At 38.3% G+C, this 27,201-nt stretch overlaps 1 protein-coding gene across 1 annotated transcript; it reads left to right on the forward strand.

The window, feature by feature from the left end:
• The first annotated feature begins 231 nt into the window (after nt 1-231).
• On the forward strand, nt 232-26,908 carry LOC306857114 (phospholipid-transporting ATPase ABCA1-like). Its single transcript, XM_079396816.1, has 48 exons — nt 232-302; nt 1,155-1,263; nt 1,370-1,463; nt 2,287-2,428; nt 2,513-2,640; nt 2,774-2,895; nt 3,550-3,744; nt 4,766-4,858; nt 5,023-5,260; nt 5,973-6,112; nt 6,192-6,506; nt 7,615-7,820; nt 7,924-8,100; nt 8,181-8,403; nt 8,541-8,762; nt 8,931-9,135; nt 9,706-9,819; nt 9,927-10,098; nt 10,214-10,345; nt 10,713-10,852; nt 11,476-11,613; nt 11,696-11,916; nt 13,074-13,131; nt 13,375-13,577; nt 13,895-13,997; nt 14,610-14,758; nt 15,772-15,896; nt 15,970-16,062; nt 16,142-16,334; nt 17,160-17,254; nt 17,343-17,375; nt 17,464-17,569; nt 18,342-18,416; nt 18,503-18,672; nt 18,998-19,175; nt 19,261-19,376; nt 19,570-19,714; nt 19,959-20,082; nt 20,175-20,304; nt 20,695-20,818; nt 20,909-20,971; nt 21,056-21,162; nt 21,479-21,620; nt 22,593-22,727; nt 22,825-22,928; nt 23,175-23,267; nt 24,254-24,497; nt 25,835-26,908. The coding sequence occupies exons 2-48, from the start codon at nt 1,198-1,200 to the stop codon at nt 26,216-26,218; spliced, it is 6,975 nt and encodes a 2,324-aa protein (XP_079252942.1). The 5' UTR covers nt 232-302; nt 1,155-1,197; the 3' UTR covers nt 26,219-26,908.
• Nucleotides 26,909-27,201: the final 293 nt, after the last annotated feature.

Consider the following 27,201-nt stretch of genomic DNA (forward strand, 5'->3'; position numbering starts at 1 on the left):
CATTTTATACATTTAAATTCATTTAGCAGACGCTTTATATATAGAACCAAAATTCTATATATTTCGGTTCAGGTGCCGGAAATTGCGCAGGGTTTTTGTAAAGCCTAAGTGGGCGGGCGCTCAAATGAACACAAAGCAAATGATTGGCTACATCTCCTGAGTCCAACGTTCTCGATTGGTTGCAAACTCAATGTGGCTTCAATGTTGTGAATGGAAGCCCCGCCCATCGTTGTGCTTCCTCGAGTGATGTTGTAACACCGGCTACATGCAAGAAGCTCTGGAAGTTTGGGATACAACGAAAGGTAACAGCATTGCACCCGTGATTACTGTGTTGTTTATAGACATTAATAGCGAATATTAAAGCCGGCAGTGCGAGTCGTTCGACATTATATGACCTGCAATGAACGGATTATGTTTAATAACGACGAATTATTATAAACTATAAAATGTTCTATATTATGGGACACTGTAAGCAAAACTAGTGAAATGATTTCTACTCGAAAAATGAATTAGGGATTTTTAAAAATGAATTTATTAGGTGTTTGTCAATTGTGAAGGTCAGTTATAGTTCTATACATAAAGATTTTGTCCACAGAAGCAGCCCATAATAATTTTAGTCATTAACATTTGTATGTCTAGACACAAACTCGTGATATATTTTGTGTACCCTGTTTGGGGGGATTTATTTGTATTGACTCTGTAAGCCAATTAGTATAATGAGGATTTCAAGAACAGTCAAAGGTGAAGAGGTCATGTTTTTTCAACTTTCCACTACTCCTCCATTCATTTAAAGGGTCTGTTTTCCCCCAAATGAAAATTTTTTGTTGTTGAGTTGTAAAACAAAAGCTCCAAATTTGCATATTATGAGAACTACAACAGGACATTTTCATTCAGTGTATCTTAAATTGAGTTTTTTCCCTTATGCAAAGCTATGGTTTAGATTCAGAAATCTCTGAATATTGAACGCATATGGAGTAATGGAGTAACTTTACTCTGTATGGACCATATGGAGTAAAGTTACAGTACTTCTCATTTTTTAACCAGTAGCTTTAATTGCATGGAGAAGATTGGAGATGTCGTTTTAAGGCTCTTTATTGAGTTGAATGGCGTCTTGGCTTGGAGTGAGCAATAGTATATGCGTTTTGTTGTTGTAGGTTTCCTCTGGTGCCAAGTCTGTGTAGTTTTGTGCCATTCATCATGGCTATTGGAACACAGCTCTACCTGCTGCTGTGGAAAAACTTCACATACCGCAGGAGAAACAAGGTGTCGTATCTCTAATCCAGCCTCAGCACACTTACACACTCTGTGCAGTCTGTCTACAGTGAGGGATGTAGTAAAACATAATGAAGTTTTCATCTTTCTTTTACAGGTGCAACTGATTATTGAACTCCTGTGGCCGCTCTTCCTCTTCCTCATCCTCATTGCTGTCCGGCAATCACATCCACCATATAAACAGAGCCAATGTAAGTGGTGCCCTGTGAGCGTGAGCGTTGCTTTCCCCATTTGGCAGGTGGCAGGAAAGCAAAGCTGATTAGCTACAGTGAAAATCAGGACATTGTTGAGCCCTTGTGACATTGTTTATACTAAATCATGACCTTTTTGATGGCTTGCACGAAGACATTTCAGTCATAATGTCATGAGGACATTTTTAAGTGATATGTTGCACATTTCCATAAAAAGGCTAAGATATTAAAGATGATGTGTGTATTTTTCTTACTAAAATAGTCATATATCAGTTTGGAGGTCATGGGTTGATTTCATTGGCTTATTATTATCCAAACAATTCCCACTCGACAAAAATGTAATTTGAGAAACCATTTAACTCAGTCTTTACAATAGTAACAGGAAGTAGTTTTTGTATACTGACACCTATTGGTGTGGATGCAGCATCACACAAAAACTAAAGGTTTTTAATACTGATACCATTGTAGAAACACACACTATTCATATATGCCAACCATGTTGACATGTTGGTGTTAGGATCTTCTCATCTAAGTGTACACATGTAGGGTGCCATTCACAAAGAACACATTTTTGCTTTCCATTGTTTACTCTGCAAATGTGTGCGAGATGGATGTCTTTGACTGTTGTACTCACAAATGTTTTGTTTTTTGTTCTGCATCTTGTGCATGACGTGTCTTTTATTATTCCATTGCCATGCATCTCACATTTTTAAATGCAAAATATGTTCTGTGTTAATAGCCACTAAGTGTACATCATTAAAAAATAAATAAATAAGAAAAGATTTTAACATGCTAACATTCAGTGTTTTTTTTTTAATTTCAGGTCATTTTCCCAACAAGGCCCTTCCTTCAGCTGGCACGTTGGCATGGGTTCAGGGCATCATCTGCAATGTCAACAACCCCTGTTTTCATCACCCCACAGCAGGAGAAACACCTGGGCGAGTGAGCAACTTTGAAAACTCCATGTGAGATGCCTTTCAGACCACGTATCATGACTTTTCTTTTCTTTGGCCTTGGTCATTGATGGAGGTTTTTTCTCTCATTCTCAGACTATCTCGACTTTTAGTCGATATCAGAACTGTCGTGACAATCAGTGGGGACCGGACAGTTCTCTCCAGCCTACAGGACCTATCACAGGCAATACAGAGACTAGGCGAAAGACCAGAAGCTTGGCCAAGTATGATATGTTAATCAAATGTCTCATTATAGAAGTTCAAAATCCCATGTGAGATTCAGTATCTCAATTGTAGTTGAGTTTTTAAGATGAAACATTTTAATATAAGCCTACTGTTTTTTTGACACACTTGAAGATCTACCAGTAAGAGAATATCTCAGAGCCAATGAAAGCTTCTCCTCCTTCCTGCGGACAAACACCAGCATCCCCTCAGTCTCTGTTGATCAGTTACTGAGGGCACGATTGAACCTTCAAGTGGTGAGAAAGACACTTTTCCACTTTATGAACTGCTTATGATCCTCCTCTGGAAACCTAGATTCTGAATTGGCGTAATGACCTAAATGTAGATTGACAGTTGTTTTTAAAGTCAAATTTTCAAATATGTACAGTGAGTGATTTTAGAGCTATTATTAATGCCTAAATAACAAAACCTATAAATAGCAGCTAAGATTTACCACCACAATGCTTCCCCCTACCAAACTGCATTATCAGTTAGAGCTAACTATTGAATTTGATTACCTAAACTAGATTATTTCTATAGTTATTTCAATGCAACTCTGAGATTTTTCTCAGTTCGGTTTTTAGATTGGCATGAACTGAAGCAGCATGTTATTGATTAATTATTTTGTTCATATGTTTCTTAATTAAAATGTCATAACACAGTGAAATGACAGACTCCTCTTCGGTGATGTTTTCAGGACTTATTTAATCTGCTTAAACCCACCCCTGCAAGCTAGCATTCATCTGTTGCGGTTTTTGAGTGTAACGCCCACATCCCAAAGTTCAATCAACAAAGGGTGGACAGAACCGAGTGCCTGCCCTACATCTGTTACACTCATCATATATGTCACAAAAGATCTGCTGCTACTTCTGTTTCAACACATTCGTAATTGTACCTCTTTTGTTCTCAAGGTTGCATTAGCAGGTGGAGGAATGCGTCTGTCTGACATTGTCTGTAATGCTTCTCTCTTGGGTCGGTACCTCACTGTTGATGAAAGAGATTCTTTCCCCGAACTGCAAAGGGTGCTGTGTGCTGTGCCTTCAAATATTATGCAGAAGGCCGAGCAGATCTTCCTCTCACAGCTGGATTTCAGCAAGATCCTCATGGTTAGTGAGTTTATGATCCAGCCGTCCATAATTATTCTGCGTAGTGAAGGGAAAAACAAAGCTTTTAAAAACTAATCAAATCCAATTGAACCAATTGCTTTGCATAATTATTCTCTATTTCGAAGTGCTGGAAACACTATAGGCTGGTGGAACCTGCTGGTCAAGGTGCTGTAAATGCAACAAGAGCACATGTAATGATGTCCTGAGATCAGTCAAAACTATTTAAATCATGAATAGTTTTAGCATGTTAATGGATATCGCAACGGTAATGTGTTTGGTCTTGGTGGACTGGATCTGCTGCAAAGCAAATATGGATTTGCTACTGCCAATAGATACACAAACATACCTGTGTGCATGAACAGGCACACATAAATCCCATAGCAGATCTAGACAGGTGGTGCTGGAGGAGGTGGGGGGTTTCTTGCATGCTGCAGGACCCGCTTACCGCAAACACTGAACTAGACTATTTAAATGTTGAGCAAACAATCCCATCGGCTATTATATATAGAATTAGCAGACACCAGTCAGGTTGCGTCGTGTAGTTGCTAACAGACTGTATGTAAAGAACTTATCAGCCTGCGACATTTAGAGTTCATGACTGAACTAGATATATTCGAAACTGTATTATGCTGAAATTACATGACTTGTCGAGTTTGCTAGATGTTCCGAACCACTTATTTCAAAGGAAAGATTCAAAGGTTTTGAAATTTCATTAAGCAGTGTTTCAAAAGCGCCCATCACTAATTCACTAATAAAAAAAAGGGCATGTCCTTTTTTAAATATACCATAGCCTTTTTCACATCTTAGAAATTATGCTGCTTGCTTATGCTAGTCAGAAGTTGGTAGTATTAGGAGAAGGGACATTCTCACTCTAGAAGAAGTTTGATTGGACATATTGTATCAGTCATAGGTCTGCTCAGTATTTTTGGGCCATTTACCTGGAAGAGAATGATTGAAATTGTAATTGTAAATTGCTAAAAGTTATTTCAGATTTTATATTCAAATTGTGTTTTCCTTTCAGAGAGACAGACTGCAGGCAAATGCGGCTGATCTCCGGCTCATCAGTCGGGTTGTTTCCTCTGTATCTCGGGATCTAGCATCAGTTATGGATGATGTAAGTAGTTTTGAGATATATTAATGCCAGGTCCCACAATTACAATGAAACTGCTTAGTGCACATGATACATAAATAATACATTTTAATACACTTAATGATGCAGATATGTTAGAGGTCCTTTTCACATCACTGCAATGAATCTGTTCCTTTCTTCTCCCCCAGATCTCTTCTCTGTCCAGTTTCTCAGAGCTGAACGCAGAGATGAGGCTACTGACACCTGAAAACCGTTCAGCACTGCCACGCGAGAGCTTTCGTGCCTTCTCCAGAATCATGTGCGGACACCCAGAGGCCGGGGGAGAGAGAATCCCTTCATTCAACTGGTTTGAAGATCAGGACATCAAATCTTTCCTGGGCAGAAATGCATCAGAGGAGACAGACCTTGAAAAGGACAACAGCACCAGTAAGACGTGTTTGACTTATTTATAGAAGTGTAACGATTCACTCGTTTTCCCGATGCATCAATTACAAATCCTGCCAATGCATGTGCATCAATCTTGAAACATGGATTTTTGAATTGTGAATCATTTGTTTCAGTGAAGAATCTTTTTAAAATGATGAAAATTGAACGAATCACAATTCAGTAAAGTAACATTCTATATTTTAAAGCACATAAACATTACTTTAGTTACATGCACAAATTAGTGGAGACTCGTTTGCACTCTTTACAACTTAAATATGGAAAACATTCATAGGTCTGCTCAGCTCTATAATATATTATTGGCACATTGCAATCTAAGTTATATGCCAAGTGGCCTGTATGTACATGTATTTAATGTGTTTACTTTCAAGTTGTTTGCAATAAATAACTTAAGTAGTTTGTCTTTATTTTTTTCCTACCTAAGACACTTCAGGAGAAGCATTTATAGAATCAAAAAATTAATCAAAATCGCAAAAAACATTAATGCAACAATTAGTCCTGAATTAAATCAAAAAATCAATTCAAGGATAAACAAGCAATAAAACAAGGATAAAGCATATTCCTGTTTACCTTATAGTTTAGGCATCAGGAAAACTGTACATCCTATGGATAAAAATAACTTGTTTTACTTTGACATTGAAACCTTAGCAAGCTATGTAGTGTAACAAATCCTTCCCTTTTTTAAAACTTTTAGCTCCGTTTTGTGAAAACCTAATTGGAAGTCTGGAATCGAACCCTCTCTCGCGGATTGTGTGGCGAAGCATCAAACCACTGTTCATTGGAAAGCTGCTCTACACACCAGACACGCCAGTCACCCGTATGATCATGTCAGAGGTACCGCCCCCTAACGCTCAGACCCTCATCCTTTATGCAATATGTCCGTTGTCCAAAAATAAGATATCTTTGTCTTTAGGTAAACAAACCTTTTCAGGACTTCCAGATTCTTAATGACATGCAGGAAGCATGGCAAGAAGTGGGTCCCAGAATCAAAACCTTCATGGAGAGCAGTTTAGAAATTCGGCTTCTGCAGGATCTTCTGAGAAGGCCTGAGGTGGCGGTAGTTGTGAATCTAAATCTTGAGAACACTTCTTGGACGGCCTCTCGCATTTCCCGGTTCCTCTCAACGCCTGACTCAGATACACCTCGTAGAGATGGCGCTCCACCCACCTGGTTGGATCTGTACCAGGATTTAAACAACACCTTCAACACTCTCTCAGAACTCACTAAGGTACTTCAATCCACAGCTCATGTTACGATCAGCTTAAGTAGTAAACCTGATTGGTTTCACTTGTTATCTGTACACTAGGAAGGGACATGTCGTATATCCTAAAGCACTGGTATGGCCTAATTTGCATACTACACACTAAGGCTGTGCAGGTAATCAAATTCGATTATCATGCGCATCTAGTCAGTAAAGCCAGTTTCGTGATTAGTAGTAAATCGCCATCACCTGCTGTCAGATGGAGCGGCATTTACTACACAGAGCCGTAGTTCACTGACAAGCTATGTGAAAACTCAAGTATGTATAAAACTAAAACTGAAGTAAGAATAAATTAAAGCCATATAGCTGTATCTACAAAGCGCATAACAAAAAAATTAAAACTGAAAATCTAAAAATAAATGCTAATTCAAAATATTAATAAATACTATAATAATATGTAAAACAAAAAAAAACACAGTTACATCTTTATACCACTGTAACGAGTACCGTTTTGCTTTGTATGTAATATTGCTAAATTCATTGTCCTTATTAATTATTATTATAATTAATGTCTTTTTCCACAAAAAAATTATTTATTTATTCAATTCATTCAAAAAATGCAATATTAACATAAAACAATACAAAAGGGTGAATAGTAATGCAAGTTTATGAGGAAGAGACGACCTTAAGATGCATTTAAAACTCATGATTCAATCAAATCCAGCACAAATAGTGCCTATACTATTCATGCTATTCGCTTTCAGGTTTTGCATTTATTATTGGCATACAGCATATTATAAGTTACATGTAGTATAGCCAGATAGTGAATTAATTATTTACACCCTTATAAATGATCCAGTAATAATAACCAGATGTTTTTCCACTTTGAAAAAGTACAATATAGACAGCCTGCTCAATTTTTAATGAGTAATTCATGTAGTTGCATTACCAAAAATATGTAACAGATGTGGCACATAGACATTAGGTTGAAAACTATATTATTAATTGAAATATAAGTGTGATGGATAAAGATTTGAGCTTTCAATGGATCGAAGATGCTTAAGAGCCAGGCCAGTTATTGTCATATATTGTCAACAACTTTTGTATTGGACTGTTGCTTATCTATACCCTCCAGTGCTTCTCTTTGAATAAAATGGAGGGTCTGGCCACGGAGGGTGAGATGGTCGAACGAGCCCTGGAGCTGCTGGAAGATCGTCAGTTTTGGGCCGGAATTGTTTTCCTCCTTCCAGAGAATTCATCATCCTCTCTGCCGCCCCATGTCAAGTACAAGATCCGCATGGACATAGACGATGTAACCAGCACAAACAAGATCAAAGACAAGTATGCTTACAACTAACTTTAGTTTACAGAAGAAAAAGATTTATGTAACGCTTCCATGGTCAGTTGCTTAATGAAGCTGATATTGTGTTTTATCATGTGACAGATTTTGGGATCCAGGCCCGGCTGCTGAACCGTTCAGTGACCTCCGCTATGTTTGGGGTGGTTTTATTTACGTACAGGATTTAGTTGAGAGAGCTGTGACACATTTGCTCACTGGTAAAGAGCCAAAAATGGGCATATATGTGCAACAGATGCCCTACCCTTGCTTTGTTGATGACGTGTGAGTTGCACTCTTCTGTTTCACACCACATGATGTTATTCCACAATGTACAATAACTTTGTGCTACATCCATGTTTTAGGTTTATACGCGTCCTGAATCGTTCTCTGCCTCTGTTTATGACACTGGCGTGGATCTATTCAGTGGCTATGATCATAAAAGGTGTTGTCTATGAGAAAGAGGCTCGTCTGAAGGAGACAATGCGGATCATGGGTCTGAGCTCTGGGATGCTGTGGCTCAGCTGGTTCATCAGCAGTTACCTGCCCTTCCTGTTCAGCGCTGGACTGCTTATCGCCGCCCTTAAGGTGAACTCTGATAGTGTGGAAACAAAGTTACAGCTCTCCTGAGCCTAAACAACATGTTTTTCCACTCATATGTCAAAAGATTTATTGAGATAAATATACCCTGTTTGAGGTTTCTGACTCTTTTCTGTCTCCTGCAGTGGGGCGATATCTTACCCTACAGTGACCCGGCTGTTGTTTTCTTCTTCCTGGCTGCATTTGCTACAGCCACCATCATGCTTTGCTTCCTCATCAGCACGTTCTTCTCACGAGCTAACCTGGCAGCAGCGTGTGGAGGACTCATTTACTTCACTCTTTACCTGCCGTATGTGCTGTGTGTGGCCTGGAGGGATCATCTGAGCAGCACACACAGGATCTTGGCGGTGAGAGCTTTCATCTCCTTTCCCTGCTGGCATCTTCACGCAACGCATATAAGAATACATACAGACATGTGACTGAGAGCTGCAAAGGGGAAGATAACTTGCGTTTCTGTCTGTTCATAATAAACCCTGTAATTCAGATGTTTGAAATAATGCCTTATTTCCCTGTAGAGCTTCCTGTCTCCAGTAGCCTTTGGTTTTGGCTGTGAGTACTTCTCTCAGTATGAAGAGCAGGGTGTGGGGATCCAGTGGTTCAACTTGAGATCAAGCCCCATGGAGGGAGACCGCTACAACTTCACCGTCTCCATTGTGATGCTGTATGCCGATGCTGTTATCTATGCACTGGCCACTTGGTACATTCAAGCTGTTTTTCCAGGTAAAGCATCTTTCTGTGAGCAAACGGGATTGTTTTCCTTTGATATCTTAATTTTTGTGGATTTGAAATTTGAATATACAATTTGAAATAACTGTTTGATGTTGTAAAATATTTAAAATGTTATCGATTCCTGTGATGCAAAGCTGAATTTTCATCATTACACCAGTCTTCGGGGTCACATGATCCTTCAGAAATCATTCTAATATGCTCATTTGGAGCCCAAGATACATTTCTGTTATTAGAAATGTTGAAAACTTTGTGGAATGTCTGGTACATTTGTTTCAGGATAAATAGAAAGTTGAGAGGAACCTGAATTTATTTGAAACAGAATTATTTTGCAACATTATAAAAGGCTTTAATGATCGGGGGAAAAATATGTAGGCTTGTCTGTATGTTCACGTACAATGCAGCATCAAAGTATCATGGCATTTTTATCTCATACAATCACCGTAACATGTCAAATGCATTTTGTTTCATAACTTGGCTTATTAAACATAAATGATAAACACACTCATTGTGTTGATTTCATCTGTATGTAAAAATACGACAATAATTGGATGTGTTTAACAGGACAGTATGGGATCCCCAGACCGTGGTATTTTATCTTCCAGCTAAATTACTGGGGTGGGGTACCATTAGAGGTGGGGTTGCCTGTTCCTCCAGCGCCTAGAAATGAACCTGATGGTAAGAGCATCAAGCAATAAGTGACAATGTTTGAAATACAGAAGTATTCGGTATTTGTGTGATGTGTAGAGCATGTTTTTGATTAAATATTGCAATGTTGATTACAGATCGGATTGAAGCTGAACCAACAAACCTAATTCTGGGAGTTTCCATAAGGAACTTAGTGAAGATTTATAAAAAAGGGGCCAAGCTTGCTGTCAATCACCTTAACATAAAGTTCTATGAGGGCCAAATAACATCTTTTCTTGGTCATAATGGAGCTGGCAAGACGACCACTATGTGAGAGCTTAACAAATCATTAAAAAATCTAATATTTAATTTACTTTAAAGTCTTTGTCAAACTCTGACTAATTGACCAACTCATTCAATACTTACCTGATGATTTGACTCACAGGTCCATTCTAACAGGACTGTTTCCTCCCACTGCTGGTACGATATACGTGAAGGGAATGGACATTCGCACAGATATGGACATGATCCGCAGGACTCTGGGAGTGTGTCCCCAGCACAACGTCCTTTTTGACATGTAGGGCACCAGTCAACAAAAAATAAAAAAGAGATATGATAATTTTACATGAACTGTGGTAATTTTACTTTGATATCCACTGATGTTGTGACATGTTTTTAAAGGTGATCGCTACAGTAATTATTTTAATATTAAAGTGCCTGCTTATCAGTAACTGATTTAAAATTTTTGTATTATTTTTGCTTTTTGACACTATAATTACTAAAAGCACTGATTGATATAATAATAATATAATATTGCTATAATAACCAACATTATTGACATGGTACAACATGCTGTTGCCACATGAGAACACAAACTAATACTTTCTATACTAAAATATTCTGTATGTTTAACATTATTGGTGTTCTCTTCTATGTCACTGAAGTCTGACGGTGGAGGAGCATGTATGGTTCTACGGTCGAATGAAAGGCATGAGCATGGGGGAAGTCAAGAAGGAGATAAATTCACTTCTGGAGGATGTGGGCTTACAACATAAACGACACGAGCAGACCAAAAACCTTTCAGGTAGATTAACAAATACAGTCAAACCAAAATTTATCACCTTCACATTATCACAGTTTATTCGCTGTAGTTTAGAAAATGGTACTAAAATATGTCAAGAACTCGAGTTAAACTGTTTCAGAACAATTTCATCTTGATAATGTATTGATACAATAATGTCAGAACTTTGATACAATCAACCAAAATATATTCGATGTTAAATTTAAGTGCACAATTAGATAATACCAATTTAGGCCAACCAGTTACCAAGCAATGCTTAATTTTGTTCAGTCTGTGGTGTAAAAAGGTCGCATTAGCAATTAAAAAAAAACATTTAAGCAAAGCAGGTTTCAAACAAAGTGTCTGAATAATTTTTGGTCCCAAATTTTGTATCAGTTTTACTGGTAATCCACTGTATGAAGAAGTTTTGGGTATAATGTCACAGTTTACTTTATTTTGCTATCCTCACTTACATAAATGGACTATAGTGTCCTGCCCCCTCTTGTAAAAAGATATCAAAAATTATATCTAATTTTTGGTTTGACTGTATATATTTGAAAACCGTTCAGGTGTTCAATGTCTATTATGGTGTTCTCTCAACTGTGACCTCTCTGCTTTACTTGGGAGTTTTTTGTCTTTCTTGTCAGGTGGCATGCAAAGGAAACTGTCTGTTGCAATCGCTTTCATAGGCGGGTCAAAGGTTGTGGTCTTGGATGAGCCCACAGCTGGTGTGGACCCTTATTCCCGCCGTGGGATTTGGGACCTTCTGCTCAAGTACCGTGAAGGTCTTTTAAAGCTTTGCTATTTGAAAAATGACTATACCTACTGGTTTGTCAGCTATCGGACTAAATGCCCTTTGGTTTTCAGGCCGCACCATCATTCTGTCCACACATTACATGGATGAGGCTGATCTCCTCGGTGACCGCATTGCAATCATTTCCCAGGGAAAGTTGTGCTGCTGTGGAACGCCGCTTTTCCTCAAGGCACGTCTTGGTACTGGATACTACCTTACGCTGGTCAAGAGAGAGATGCATAGTATGCCCAGCAGCACCAGCACTGGCAAACTGCCTTTAACGGCAGTTACCAAGGTGAGATGAACCACAAGAAGAACAGATAATGAAAATGTGATGTTTATCTGCTTAGCCCCAGGGCATCCAAGATGCAGGTGACTTTGTTTCTTCAGTAGAACACAAACGAAGATTTTTAACTCAAACCGTTGCAGTCTGTCAGTCCTATAATGGCAGTCAATGGGCACATTCAAAACCAAATTAAACCCTGCGGCTCATGACGATACATTGAGGTCTACAACAGCTTTTTAAAGTCTGCGATCCGCTGTAAAGCAAGAAGAAGAAGAAGAAGACGCATTACGCGCCAGCTGTTGTGAATGCTCTCAGGACAGTTGGACATTGCGGTGTATCAGAGGTAAAAAACTATATAAGTACTGCTCAGTTTCTTGCACAGACCAATTGTTTCATGTCTTTATACCTCAATGTATCGTCACGAGCTGAAGGGTTTAATTTGGTTTTGTATGTGCCCATTGACTGCCATTATATGACTGACAGACTGCAATGGTTTGAGTTAAAAATCTTCGTTTGTGTTCTACTGAAGAAACAAAGTCACCTACATGTTGGATGCCCTGGGGCTAAGCAGATAAACATCACATTTTCATTTTTGGGTGAACTATCCCTTTAAGTACTTGAGAACATTTTCAGACCTGTAGATTGCTTGTTTCAAAACAGGGACTTAAATTGTGCCAATATTGCGTTTTCTTCTTGGCTCGCTTTGCTTTCACAAGACAACATTTCAAAACAAGTCACATGTGAATAAAATTACCCTCTTACTGGTCGAATGCATGTTTCAGGATTTCGCTGCCCACTGCCTTTCCACTGCAACCTTTTACAACTCTCTAACCATTAGGGCATGACTGCCTCCTCTCCATTATGAGTTATACAGCTTGGTTAATTTTTCTGTTGGGTTAGATTGCTTTCTCACCATGACTAAACAGCTCCAAAGTTCGGTTTGGATTGGGATGAGACCACCTTGTTCAGGTGATCTCAGACTGATTGCTTTGGTGCAGATCCAAGTGTGATTGCCATGTTCACATATGCTTAAATGAACCAAAGGGAGAAAAGTAAAGTAAATGCTCAAAATAAGCCAAGTGTGAAAACGCCCTGACAGTAGAGCACCAGTTATATACTGCTTTCCTTCGTAATATTAAAATAATAAAACGATCTCTGTGTTTCAGGACAGCGATTCCTCAGTAAGTGATGACACAGGACTGGGCAGTGAAGAGAATGGATTTGGTAGGTCTAGCTTTGACTTACAAGGGTTGTTTGCATCACATGTTGTGATGCTGTTTAAATCTAGGCCTCTGTATTTTCTAAGACAGGGCTGGGCAACTCTGGCCCTCAGGATCCTGCAGAGTTTAGCTCCAACCAAAATCAAGTTTTTGATTAGGGTTGGCATCAAACTCTGCAGGAAAGTGGATCTCTAGGGTCTGAGTTGCCCATCCCTGATCTGTGGGCTCTGATACCTTCCTGTTTTAGATGTTGCCGCCCTGATGGCACTTGCACAGCAGTACATCCCTGATGCTCAGCTGGTGGAGGACATCGGCAGAGAGGCGGTCCTCAACTTGCCCCATGCTGCCTCAGAGGACGGCAGCCTCGCCCTCTTTTTGAACAAACTGGACAAACGGCAGGGCGAGTTTGGTGTGGTCAGTTATGGTTTGTCAGACACCACGTTAGAAGAGGTGAGACAGTTCTGAAACAGCTTGAGCTTGTCGTCTCCACTGATTCATTCTTACTGTAAAAGGATTTACCCCTCACTTAAGTTCAAGGTTGTGGTATACAGGTCTGTCGATGGCCAGTCATTTTCCCTTTCTGGCGCCAAGAGCGAAAATCCCTCTTAAGCCTTTGGGGGTTCTAACTTTAGCTAATAATAAACCTGCACTAAGTAGAGATTGTTTATCCTCATGGCTGCTGTTGTAACATTATACGTCTTCTCATCATGTGGAGGCAGAAGGGGCTTTTCCAGACTGTAAAGTTTAGCGTTGCTTGTATATTTTAGATCTTTTTGCGTGTGGCAGAGGAGACAGGTGTAGATGCAGACCCTGAGGAGCCAACAGCATCTCCAGTCCACCAGAGGGCACCTTCTGAGGACAGAGACACAGGTAAATGAATACATTCAATACGCACTGAGCCAATGAGATCAAATCTGTGCCCGGATGCAAAAAAAAAGCTTGGATTAAGTTAATGATCTATGTTTTTTATTTAGGAGTAGTCATAACCTTTTTATGTCTTTTACAGATAAAAGTAGACTGGTCTAATTTGAATCCAAAAAGTAAAACTTATTAAGACCTAACTAATTGCTAGTTGGTCTGTATATTTTTTAAGACAGTTTTGACAAAACAGTGACTATGTTTTATGCAGCTGACCCCTGTATCCCTAGACAATGATATGCAATACTGGCATATGTTGTGTAGGTGTATGGTCAATAAAAGAAGATGAAATGCATGTTGGGACGCACTGAAACAGTCATTTCAATTGATATCATAAAGGGTGAAAAAAACAACCTAAGTGTAAGGTGTGGTTTTGTCAGGAATTTAAAAGATGATTTTTTTGTTTTGCTCTTCTCTCTGCTTCGCTGGCAGGACGGAAACAGCCAATCAGGAGAGGTACAAAATGAAACAAAACAGACTGTAGTTATTGTTGACAGCAGTAGCGCAGGTCAGAACAGCTCTAATGAGATGTCATTAACCAGAAGGTCTCTCTCTGGCACACAGAGGCCCAGGAGACAGAACCGCTGAGTGGGGATGGTCAGGGTGCCAGTGCTCCTCTAACAGGCTGCTTCCTCACATGTCAGCAGCTTCGAGCGCTTTTCACCAAAAGACTGAAGTATGCCCTCCGCAGTCGCAGAGGCATTTTTGCTCAGGTACACAGTACTGATAGACCAGATACTACAATCTTTTTGATATTATCGACTAATAATTGTGCCCGCTTGCCTGATTATGTCAGTTCCAAAATCTACCAACAGCCTTGTCAATGGATAATAATGTTTTGTGTGTGTGTGTGTGTGTATGTGTGTGTCTTACTGCATTATCCAGATACAAGTTCTTGGTATTATAGTGCATAATTATTCCAAATGAAAAAAATCATAAGTGTCTGCTGTGACAGCAGCAAATTTTAGTAATTTGGTACTTAGAAATAATAGGTAAGGTAATATGGCAGGTCCACATAGTAATATGTAGCATATTGTTCCTTGAGGTTTTTGAGGCCACTTGTAGGGCTTTCATACATATCGATGGCTATTGAATATTTAATTACCTTTGCTGTCATCTAAGGCTCACTTATTTTTTATCTTTAAAAAGATAAATAAAAAATCTTAAATGTAAACCAAAATTATGGCATTTAAGACAATGTATGTGATTTTTCAATCATTTATTTATTTATTTAGACAAAATAGTACTATAGAATTTTAAATATCAGCCAAAACATGCAAATAGTTATCAGCTTATCTGTGTCAACAACAATTTTAATGCTTTTGGTCAGTACAAATTCAGTCATCAGAAAGAAATGTATTTCAAAAAGCAATCAAATCATTTCAATTTAACAAAAGTATATAAAGTATATAATGTCAAGTTTTGGTATATTTACAGCAGGAAATTGACAAAATATCTTCATGGAACATGAGCTTTACTTAATATCCTAATGATTTTTGGCATAAAAGAAAAATAATTTTGACCTATACAATGTATTTTTGGCTATTGCTACAAATATACTCCAGACTTTAAAACTTTGGTTTTGTGCTCCAGGGTCACATATGTCACTATATTACTGTTTTTATTGTATCAAATAAATGCAGCTTTCTTAAGCATATTTCTTTCAAAAACATTATAAAACAATGGTTGATTTTTTTTTTTTAAATGAAGGCATTGTGTTTCGCAGATTGTTCTTCCTGCGGTTTTTGTCCTTATCGCTCTGCTCTTCAGTCTCATTGTCCCACCCTTTGGGAAATATCCATCCCTGGAGCTCCAGCCATGGATGTATGGAGAACAGTTCACCTTCTTCAGGTACACATTCAGGGATGCTGAGGAAAAATCCTGCTGCCACCTGCAGATCACTTATTTTCTCTTTCCCATAAAGCAATGATGCCCCACAGGATCCAGCCATACAGAACCTCCTGGATGCCCTGCTGAATCCACCTGGGTTTGGGACCAAATGTATGGAGCCGAACGGGTAGGATCCCTGTCATTGGGAAAACAATAACAGAAAATAAACTAGCTTATTTAATCAATGTAATGTGATGCTTTTTCAGAGACACTGAGTGTTTAGAGGAAGTTGAAACCAAGTTTGTCCGGCCCCAGATTCCCTACAGCATGTGGCAGCTCCTTCATAAAAGCAACTGGACTGTAGAGGAGCCGTCCCCTGACTGTGAGTGCAGTACTGAGGATATCCGCAGGATGCTGCCGGACTGCCCTGAGGGAGCAGGGGGAATCCCCCCTCCTCAGGTCTGTCCTCCAGCCATGTGTTCATCAATAATATACAATACACTCAAAAGTTGTGGGTCTGTAACATTTCATTTGATGTTTTTAAAAGAAGGTTTTTATGCTCACCAAGGCTGCATTGTTGTTCAAGAATACAGTAAAACAATAATATTGTGAAATATTATTACAGTTTAAATGAACTATTTTCTACTTTAATATATGTTAAAAATGTGATTTCTTCCTGTCTTCGGTGTCACAGGACTCTTCAGAAATCATTCTAAGATGATGATTAATGCTCAATTAACATTTCTTATTATTTTCACTGATGAAAGCTGTTGTGCTGCTTAGTATGTTTGTGGAAAATTATCTTTTTTTTTTTGGAGGATTTTTTTAATGAATAGAAAGAACAGAATTTATTTAAAATTATATTTCGTAACAATGTAGAATTCTTTGCTTTCACTTTGATAAATTTAAAGCATTAAATTGCTGAATAAAAGTATTAATTCTTAAATAATATCCTTACTGACCCCAAACCTTTGAATGAGTGTAACTTCATGTTGTAAGATGTATGCTAGCTTGCTGCAAACAGTTAGCGTGTTCCCAAAAATAAACTTTCATTATTTATTTATTTTTAATTTTTTTACATTTATTGGTCTGTACAGTAAAAAAAAAAAAAAAAAAAAGAACTTAGAAATAAATGTTTAAAAATGATCTTGAAAATATAATTTTGCTTGTTAGTGGCCATGGCGTGTTAGGTTAAAAGCACAGATTTGAATGGAATAATTGTTTAGCTGTTGTTTATATTATTTTGTGTTTTTGCACTAAAACTACCACCTTATCTACATGTAGATGAAATCAATGACAGGTGATTTCCTGCTAAATTTGACTGGTCGCAACATTTCTGACTACCTCATCAAAACATATCCCCAGATTCTGAAGAAAAGGTTCCTTTTTCATTTATTTCTTAAAACACTAAACTAAAATAATCAGTTTTGACAGCAGAGATGTGTAATTTTTCACTCTCTCACACAGTTTGAAGACCAAAAAATGGGTAAATGAATTTAGGTGAGCTGATTGCATCGGAAATCTAAACATTCAATATTTAATTTCAGTTAGATTCAATGTTCATATAGTTTCTGCTTACCTGTCGCAGATATGGAGGTTTCTCTATTGGAGCTAAAAGCTCTCAAGCTGTGGATGAGCCACATTACCTGGAGGAGTCTGTTTTGGCAATCAGAACACGCTACAACATTGCAGAGGTATGCCACCTAAGTCTTTGGCTGGATGATGTATTGATAGATATTTTTGGCTCTCTTGATTTCTTTTGGTATCATGGATTTATACTAAACCCTTAAATCAAACTCTTGAATTTTCATTCTTCATATTCTGTGCAGTGGTGAGTTCTCAACAATTTTTCAATTAAGGGGTGATATTTTGCCCTTGATATCCAGGGGCATTTTTACTTTTATAAGAGCAATTTTTATAACCTTTTTAGATTCATGCATCATCTTTGACGTCAAATTCTTACATTTAATCAATAAATTCAGTTAGACTAAGACACTATAGGACTGTTACTAATCAGATCAAATAAAAAAAGCAACATTTGCACTGCAGAGGTGACACAGAAGCTTCATCTGAAGTATGGTGCATTTGTACAGACTTTAATGCAACTCAAAGGTGGCATGACTGTATTTACACTGCAATTAAAATGCATGAATGAGTGTATTCATTTTTTTAATTTAATATTGATTTGTGTGCTGCTCAAAGACACACAATGCTTCAGTAACCTTGTTTGCAACTATTTCCATAGGTAAATATCACAAAAGCAGATAACATTGTGTCTAAAATGTATTTTATGCTTTAAAAGTGTACACTTTCCAGTTGTGTTTATGTTTGCCTATTGCAAAGTGAGTGACACTTGATATTGTCAGGTTGCACATCATAAAAACAACATTATCGTAGACAATACACATCACATTCCCCTATTGGTCACATAGCGTGACTGTTAGTTTTGCACTTTTTTTTTTGCAGAATGGCTCTTTAGATCAGCTCCTTCACAGACTACCAGATGTCCTTACAGGACTCACCAGCCAAAATAACGTGAAGGTGAGTAAGACACATGTGAGTGACCTCTCTCAAGCTCAACCTTCTCCTGATCTTTTTATTTAGCTGTGATATGTTCTCTCTCTCAGGTCTGGTTTAATAATAAAGGTTGGCATGCCATGGCATCATTTGTGAATATCATGAACAATGGTCTACTTCGTGCCAACCTGCCACCTGACATGGAAAGACGCAAATATGGAATAACAGCCTACAATCACCCACTCAACCTCACAAAGGAGCAGCTGACCGAGATGGCCCTGTATGTAATCACTGTTTGCAGAGAGGTCTAGGGGAGAAATACACTAAAGCCGCCTTTTCATTATCTCCAACAAACGACAGACCAGAGAATTCTGATCGTATGAATATGCTAAGTTTCATTAAGGGGCAAAATGCGAGAATTGTATGCGAGTAATAGAGATAGTGAAAATTTGGATCAAGAATATATTTCTACTCTCGTAGCCTGACTTGCATGCACTGTCTACATCAATTTAACATCTGACTGACACAGTAAAAAATTGGACTGTTTAGCGAACTAGCAAAAGTGAAAATTTGTCAATGCTTTTCTTTCTCTCTGTTCTTTGTAGGATCACCACCTCAGTGGACGTTCTGGTGTCCATTTGTGTTATTTTCGCAATGTCATTTGTTCCTGCCAGCTTTGTCCTGTTTCTTATTGAGGAACGGGTCAGTAAATCAAAACACCTCCAGTTTGTGAGTGGAGTGAAGCCTGTCCTATACTGGACCACCAACTACGTATGGGACATGGTCAGTTCTCTGCAAGTTTGACGTGGCTGTGAAATGTCTTAAAATGGTTATTAAAACTGATTTAATGTTTCTTGTTGTGTTGCAGTTGAACTATACAGTACCAGCCACTATGGTGGTCTTCATCTTCATCAGCTTCCAGCAAGAGTCATATGTATCTGAGAAGAATCTACCTGCACTGGTGCTCCTACTCTTGCTGTATGGGTGAGAAATGATTACATCACTGGTTTAGTTCATGACTCTTCAGCACAACTTTGCTGACAAAAATATCAAATGTTTTGTTTTGTTGGTCCCCAGCATGGCCCCACAGCCTGTTTTACCAGCTTAACCAGCAAAACTTCCACCTCTCTATTGCAGCATAAATCAGTCGTGTGTTGTTTGTTTGTTTCTGTTGCAGTTGGTCTATCACTCCACTCATGTACCCAGCCTCCTTCATCTTCTCCGTCCCTAGCACTGCCTACGTGGTCCTCACCTCCATCAACCTATTCATCGGCATCAACGGCAGCGTCGCCACCTTTGTCCTGGAGCTCTTTATCGATGAGGTGAGGGATGCAGACCACACAGATGCTAACTGCTTACCGTGATTAACCCATGTACAACAATGTTCCTGGCTTGACATCATTAGTTTTGAAAAGGAAATTTACAAAATATATTATACAAAATATAAAAACAGCATTCAATAAAAAAGCTTGAATAAATAACAAATAAATAAAAGAAAATGTAAGCAAAAAATAAAGTCTATAAGGGTTTTATCTCTTCTTTATTTAATTGTCATGTTGTACTCAGCATTTGAACGAGGTTAACAGGATTCTGAAGAAGGTCTTTCTGATCTTCCCTCACTTCTGTCTGGGTCGAGGTCTCATTGACATGGCCAAGAACCAAGCCATGGCAGACGCATTTCAGCGGCTGGGTAATTTTACGAAGCGTTCTGTCACTGATAAACAAATAGTTCTGCAATATTCATGAACAACGGTGAGACTTATATGTTTTTGATGTCAACAGGAACCAAACAGAATCTGGATCCTTTATCCTGGGATTTTGTAGGGAAGAACCTGTTTGCAATGGCGATGGAAGGAATTGTGTTTTTCATCTTCACTGTTCTCCTGCAGTATAAATTCTTTGTTAATATTAGGTACGTTTGTATGTTTGAACATTGTGATATTGACTACATTAAAATTGGTGGTTTCAAACCTTTAATCACAATTAATTGCATCCAAAATAAACGTTTGTGTATATTTACTATGTATGTATATGAATACACACACATACAATAGATGTTTTGAAAATATTTACATGTATATATTTATAGTCATATAATTCATATTGTATATAAATATATGTAATGTATATAAAAACATGCATGTGTGTATTTATATATACATAATAAATATACACAGTACACACATATATTATGTAAACAAAAACTTTGGATGCGATTAATCGCGATTAATCATTTGACAGCACTAATTAACATACACACAGCTGTGTAGTTGTTCCTAATAAATAAATATTTTCCCTTCAGCCGATGGTCTGGTTTTGTGCTGCCCCCCCTGGGCACGGAGGATGAGGATGTGGCGAGAGAGCGAGATCGTGTGAAGAGCGGTAGAGCTGTGGGAGACGTTCTCATCCTCAAAGACCTTAGCAAGGTACAGAAGCACACCAAATACCACACAAACAGCTGTAAAACATGTTATGTAATCTACTCAAGGGTAAAAACTGACTTTTTGTGTCTGTAGGTATACCAGGCAGGCAGGAAGCCAGCAGTGAATCGGCTTTGCTTGGGCATTCCTCGGGGAGAGGTAACTAGAGTTGCATATCACAGAAATCTCTTGGAAATATAGTGCTTAGGTTTTTTGCTGCAAGTGTTTCTTTTCTCATTGCAGTGTTTTGGGCTTCTTGGTGTTAACGGAGCTGGGAAAACCTCAACCTTCCGCATGCTAACAGGAGACACCCACATCACTTACGGAGAAGCATTTCTTAGCAACCACAGGTTAGACCAGGGTTCCTCAAATCTTACCCTGGAGGTCCAATCTGCTGCAGAGTTTAACTCCAACCCTGATCAAACTCGCCTACCTGTGATTTTCTAATGATCTTGAAGACTCTAATTAGCATGCTCAGGTGTGTTTGATTAGGGTTAGAGCTAAACTCTGCAGGAATGGTCCAGATTTGAGGACCCCTGGGTTAGACCCTAGTCATGCGAAAACATGGGATGAACATTATAGCAAAATCTTCACAATTATTACTGTTACTACATCCTGATAACTAATCACAACATCCTAACATTATCAAGCATTTGTTTTATTCAGCGTTATTACAGAAATGGAGAAAGTTCATCAGCTGATGGGATACTGTCCTCAGTTTGACGCCATCAGTGACCTGCTGACGGGTCGAGAACACCTTGAGTTCTACGCCCGCCTCAGAGGAGTGCCAGAGGCTCATGTTGCAAAGGTACAGGATGCTTCAAAAATATTATCATGATTTATTATTATATTAAAATGCAGCCTGAGCACATCATACTAAATATCAAGCATGTTTCATACTAAATTCCTAGCTTGTTTCAAATAGACCCTCAGGGCTTAAAGGAATCGTTAAACCAAAAATACAAATTTTAAAAAGTTTACTAGTTAATCAGAACAGATTTGGAGATTGTAGTGTTACATCACTTGCTCACCAATGGATCCAATGCAGAGAATGGGACAGCTAATAAACAGCTAATAAAATCAGCACAATAATCCACAAGTAGTCCACACCTCTCCAGCCCATCAATTGACCCTTTGCCAGGAGTTTGACTGACAGGCGTTCTGACCAATCATAATGCTGAATCTGCCATTTTGTCCAACAAACAAGCCAGACAGGAGAGTTGATTAACGTCGATAGACTTGAACTTGACATATTTTCCACGATTGAAACAAGATACCTTCTGATGTTCATTCATGTTTATTTTGTACTATAACTAGTAAATAGGAAGATATGATTAGTTCACATGCCGCTTGTACAGAGGTGCTTCAGTGATCTGTCATGTCACATTAAATACTTCATCTTAAATACCTTATCAGCTGTTTGGACTCTCCTTCTGACGGCACCCATTGACTGCAGAGGATCCATTGGCAATGAAGTGACAAAGAACTCTTCTAAATCTCTTCTTGCGTGGACACCTTGTCTCTTTTTCTAGTAATTATATATGTATATAGTTAAAATCCATGGTTGGCTCCACATCATTTGGTAAGTAGAGGTACGAGACCCATTCGAAAGGCCATAGATATTGCGTTATATTCAAGCACAGCTTTCTGGCCCAGATGCAGGCAACGTGAGGTGTCACCATAGTCAACATTTGTCTTCGCTAGTTCTTTGATATCGGTCTGGTGTTTGGGCCATAAAGACTGTAGTTACTTTTGGTCATGTTTTATTCCTGTCCTGTAGGTGGCACAGTGGGGAGTGCAAAAGCTTGGTCTGAGTCAGTATGCTGAGCGAGAGGCTGGGGGTTACAGTGGAGGAAACAAGCGCAAACTCTCCACTGCCATTTCCCTCATTGGAGCTGCACCTGTCATCTTCCTGGTATGTTTGCACTATAACAGTTGTAAGGTAGTTTTACTGAACATTATTGACTTGGAGCTGTATTGGAGTGTTTTCCACTCTCATATGTGATTTTCAGGATGAGCCAACAACCGGGATGGACCCAAAAGCCAAGCGCTTCCTCTGGAACTGCATCCTAAGTGTGATCAAAGAGGGACGATCTGTCGTTCTCACCTCCCACAGGTAGAGGAAACTTCTAGTTTCATACAGGTAGCCACAATGGATCCTTTAGACTGGGATCTGCCCACTTAGACGGGAAGAGACCATCTGACTGATATGTACAGTTATGTAAATGTAAATCTAATGTCTGAATATCTTTAAAGTTCTCTGACAAAATTTTGATAAATATAAGGTATAAAGATGTTCGGGTCTAGTCTCTGTGTGTTCCTCAATTGCTGTGCTTTTATGGTGGTTCTGCTGTCTTTGTAGTATGGAAGAGTGTGAGGCTCTCTGTACCCGAATGGCCATCATGGTGAACGGCAGGTTTCAGTGTCTGGGTTCAGTTCAGCACCTGAAGAACAGGTAACACTTATATACACTGTATAGTAGATACTGTTTTAAAAGCAGAATGAAACAACAAACATTTCAAACTGTAGAATTCCTCATTTTTGTTGTATGACCTCTCTGTATTGCATGTTTAATTTAGAGGGATCATGTCAGAAATAAATCATTATTTGCAGTCAGATTAAATAAAGACAGATAAAGAGATTGTGGATTATAACAGTAATGTTAAAAAGAAAAGAACATTGTGGCTGATGTCACTTCCAGTTCAGTCATCATGATGGAGTGCATGCCAACTTTATCAGCAACCTTGGTTAGAATAAAAAAAAATATCTTAACCGATCGCAAAATTACAAATCTTGATTTGAAGTGAAATTTTTTTTTTTTTTTTTTAATTGACAAAAGTACAAGACTTAGCACTTAACGACTTTAATGTAGGAGTGTGTGTGTAAACAATATTTAACTTTTATTGCAAAATATGCAAAGATTAAAGTAGGGAAGGGAAACTGACTGCCTAATGTGAGTGGACAGGCGCTAAAGGGTTCTTTTGGCACAATTCTTTTGGCTGTTCTCTAAACTTCAGAGATTTCTTTGCAGAATCATGAGTTTTGCTCCAAGAATTCAGCAGGTTCTGAATTCTTTGAAGGTTTATAAGTTATCATTCAAAAGCAGGTCCCATGTGGAGAAAATGAATGGGATTTTTTACATATGGTACGCGGCTGTTGTGCACTATGGAAATTAAAGAAAGAGTGAGCCTTATAGCCCTTCATTGCCTTTAAGAGGTTTTTCCAACACGTTTTTAAAAACACTATTTGAATAGATTCCTATGGAGACCGGAACAGAAGAGCATCCAATCAGAAGTTAGAATTCATAATGACGGCGCTCATTGTTTACTCAAGAAATAGGATGGAAAATTAGGAACAGTGTGCTCTGGTTGCATAATGCACATTTAACAGAAAATGTGCATTATAAGTCCTCATTTCCATCCTTTTTGTCTTTTCTTCTAGGTTTGGAGATGGTTACACAATAATCCTTCGTTTGTCCACCCCATCTACAGAACCTTGTCCGGTGGACACCTTCATCCAGAACTCCTTCCCTGGCATCCAGCTGAAGGAGAGACATCAGAATGTTCTCCAGTACCAGCTGCCATCACAAGCCTCTTCTATTGCTTGTGTCTTTGAGGTTCTGTCAAATAATTATAAGGAGCTGGGGATAGCTGACTACTCAGTGTCACAGACTACACTGGATCAAGTAAGAGAACAGAGCAGCGACTCTATTCCAGAGCTAGAGTACTGCTTTGTTGTCTATATAGGCAACTACCTTCTAAGAAGTACACTATCATAAACGCATCTGACAAATAGCACTCCTCAACAGATTTGACTCACTATTGATTTCTGTAGAATAATGCTTTAGAGCGTTGCTAAGATAACAAAACAATTCTCTAACATGCATAACAGCACAAAAAATATAAGGTAAAACAGTATATTTTAAATTAGTCTGAACTACATTTTATGCATTCTTTTCAGTGTTGGATGAAATATCAATATTCATAATTAACATTTCTATTGCTTTTACAGAATTTAGCACTTTTCACTGAGGTTGTTATAGTTAATTATGGGATTACTTTCTCCACAAAGGATATCCATCTTATTTTTAACGTAAGAGCAGACCATTTGTAACTTGAAGGTGCAAATATTTCAATGTCATTTGCTTCGTTATTTCAGCACACACACAAAACCTTACATATTCAACGCTGTCTAAAGGTGTGGTCACATTTACTTTATTTTAGGGTTCAATTCTCGCTATTAACAAGCAAATAACTATGTCTTTTGCCTCGATAAACTCCTAATTTGCTGCTTATTAATAGTAAGGTAGTTCAGTTATTGGGCAGGATTAGGGATGTAGAATATGGTCATGCAGAATATGTGCTTTATAAGCACTAGTAAATAGCCAATATGTTAATAACAGGCATGCTAATAAGCAACTAGGTTCCCGAATTTCACGTGAGAAATTTTGCCAGTGTGACCAAAGCTTAGGGGCAGATTTACTAACAGTTTGCACCAGCGCAAACCGTCTTTTGCATTAAAATAGTACTGTCAGGATTTACTAAAGACATGCAGTGAAGAATTAGTGCTGAAAAGATGTGGATACAGTTATGTTTGCGCCTGACCTTATTGAATATGCATTCGTAGGAGTTTCCCTTTAAGATGCAAAATTTATGGGAGGAGATTATTCATAGATTATAACGTTTGTGCTTATCAAATTACTGCTATTTGCGCCATTATTTAACGCCCAAAAAAGCATGTCTTAAACTCTTTTGCACCTGTGTCGTAAGTACCTGCACCTGATGAGCATCGGCTCTGCTTATTTGTAACTACGCTAATTTGTGCCGTGCTTGGTATATTGCGTTGTTGATATATAAATTAGATATTGTCTTTATTTGTGCATTGTCAGAAAATCACCTGCAGACATTTCCATGCCCGTCGGCGCTGTTTTGGAATTGTACTCTTACGCTAATTTGCCCTGCTTAGTGTTACTTGTTACTCTTGGGCTTGTTACTCAGAACTAAGAGTGTTCTCCTCTTGCAGGTGTTCGTTAACTTTGCTAAAGAGCAGACAGATGATGATGAGCTCAGGGAAGTCACGGTAAATGGTGAAGGATCCGTGGTGATTCAAGCCAACAGACCTCAACGGCCCACAGACCTCAAACTCGAGAAATGCAGCAGGTCTTCCACACCACACTCCTATTCAACGCTCTCTACAGATCAAGCTACTCGCTCAGTACAAACCCCTGAGTCTGTAATTACAGCGTCAAAGAAGAGCAAATCAAACAGTCAGCAACAGCAGATCCGGATGGAACCCGTTGGTGAGACAGCTAATGGATCTAACCCCCATGAGCACCAGACTCCTGGGAAAAAAGACCCAGCCACGTTGTTTACTGTCAGTATCAAAACGCAGGAAAGCAAAGTGTAAAAAGGCAAAGACATTCGTAACTGAACAGTCATGATGTGGAGCACCAGTGAGTCATTTTTCCTGAACATTTGGTGCCTTGTTCAACTGTAGTTTAAAAAAATTAAAATATAATTACTTTAAAAGCAATCAATTAATCGTTCAGATTGGCTCTCCTGGTAATTCCTCATTGATTGCATGTCTAGACCTTACTCTGAAACTTGAAGATAACGCATGGCATCATGCATGTGTTTTGGCAGGAAATCTTTAATGCATAAATTATGCACATTTTCAGGATGTCAGTTGATGTTACTTCCAAATGGTATTTGCTTTGTGCAACCCAATTTGGATATTTTTTTCTGAATATGTTACATTATAGCAAACCTCTTTGTGTCTATATGTATGTCGTGCAGTGCAGAGATGGTATCAGACACAAAAACTGCCTTCATGTGTTTTTATTTATTTCCTGATTTTTGTATGGTTTTTTGTCTTTTTTTTCTCATGCACTTTAGCTTAAGATATTGTATCAATGCATCTCTTCACTGCAATGATTGTTGCAATGCTTGATATGTAGTATTTATTGTATGTACATACAGGAAATATTATATGTGAAGTTTGTAATCTTCCTTATGCGCATGATGCTGGATGTTAAAATGCTGGAATATTTATATGCAAATCTCTATATATGTATCAATAAATATCTGGGTACTGTGTAGATGTTTTGTGTGTGCATATTGTTTTATAAAAACACTGTATTGGGTTAAAATGCCATTGTCAATGTAATTTGTAATCAATTAACAAATCATAAAAGTGGTTAGTTTCAAAGTTGCATGTCGATATTTAGTACTCCTTGTTCATTTAGGCTATTACTAAATATTAATTTATAACTTAATAAAATACCTTATATATATAATTATGACCTATTAAAATAGTATATTGAATATCTGCACTTGCAACACTGTTTATAATGAACTAGAATATGGAAAAAAAGAAAGTGGTTACCAGTT

The sequence above is a fragment of the Barbus barbus genome (assembly GCF_936440315.1).
Source record: "Barbus barbus genome assembly, chromosome: 37".
NCBI classification, from domain to species: Eukaryota; Metazoa; Chordata; class Actinopteri; order Cypriniformes; family Cyprinidae; genus Barbus; species Barbus barbus.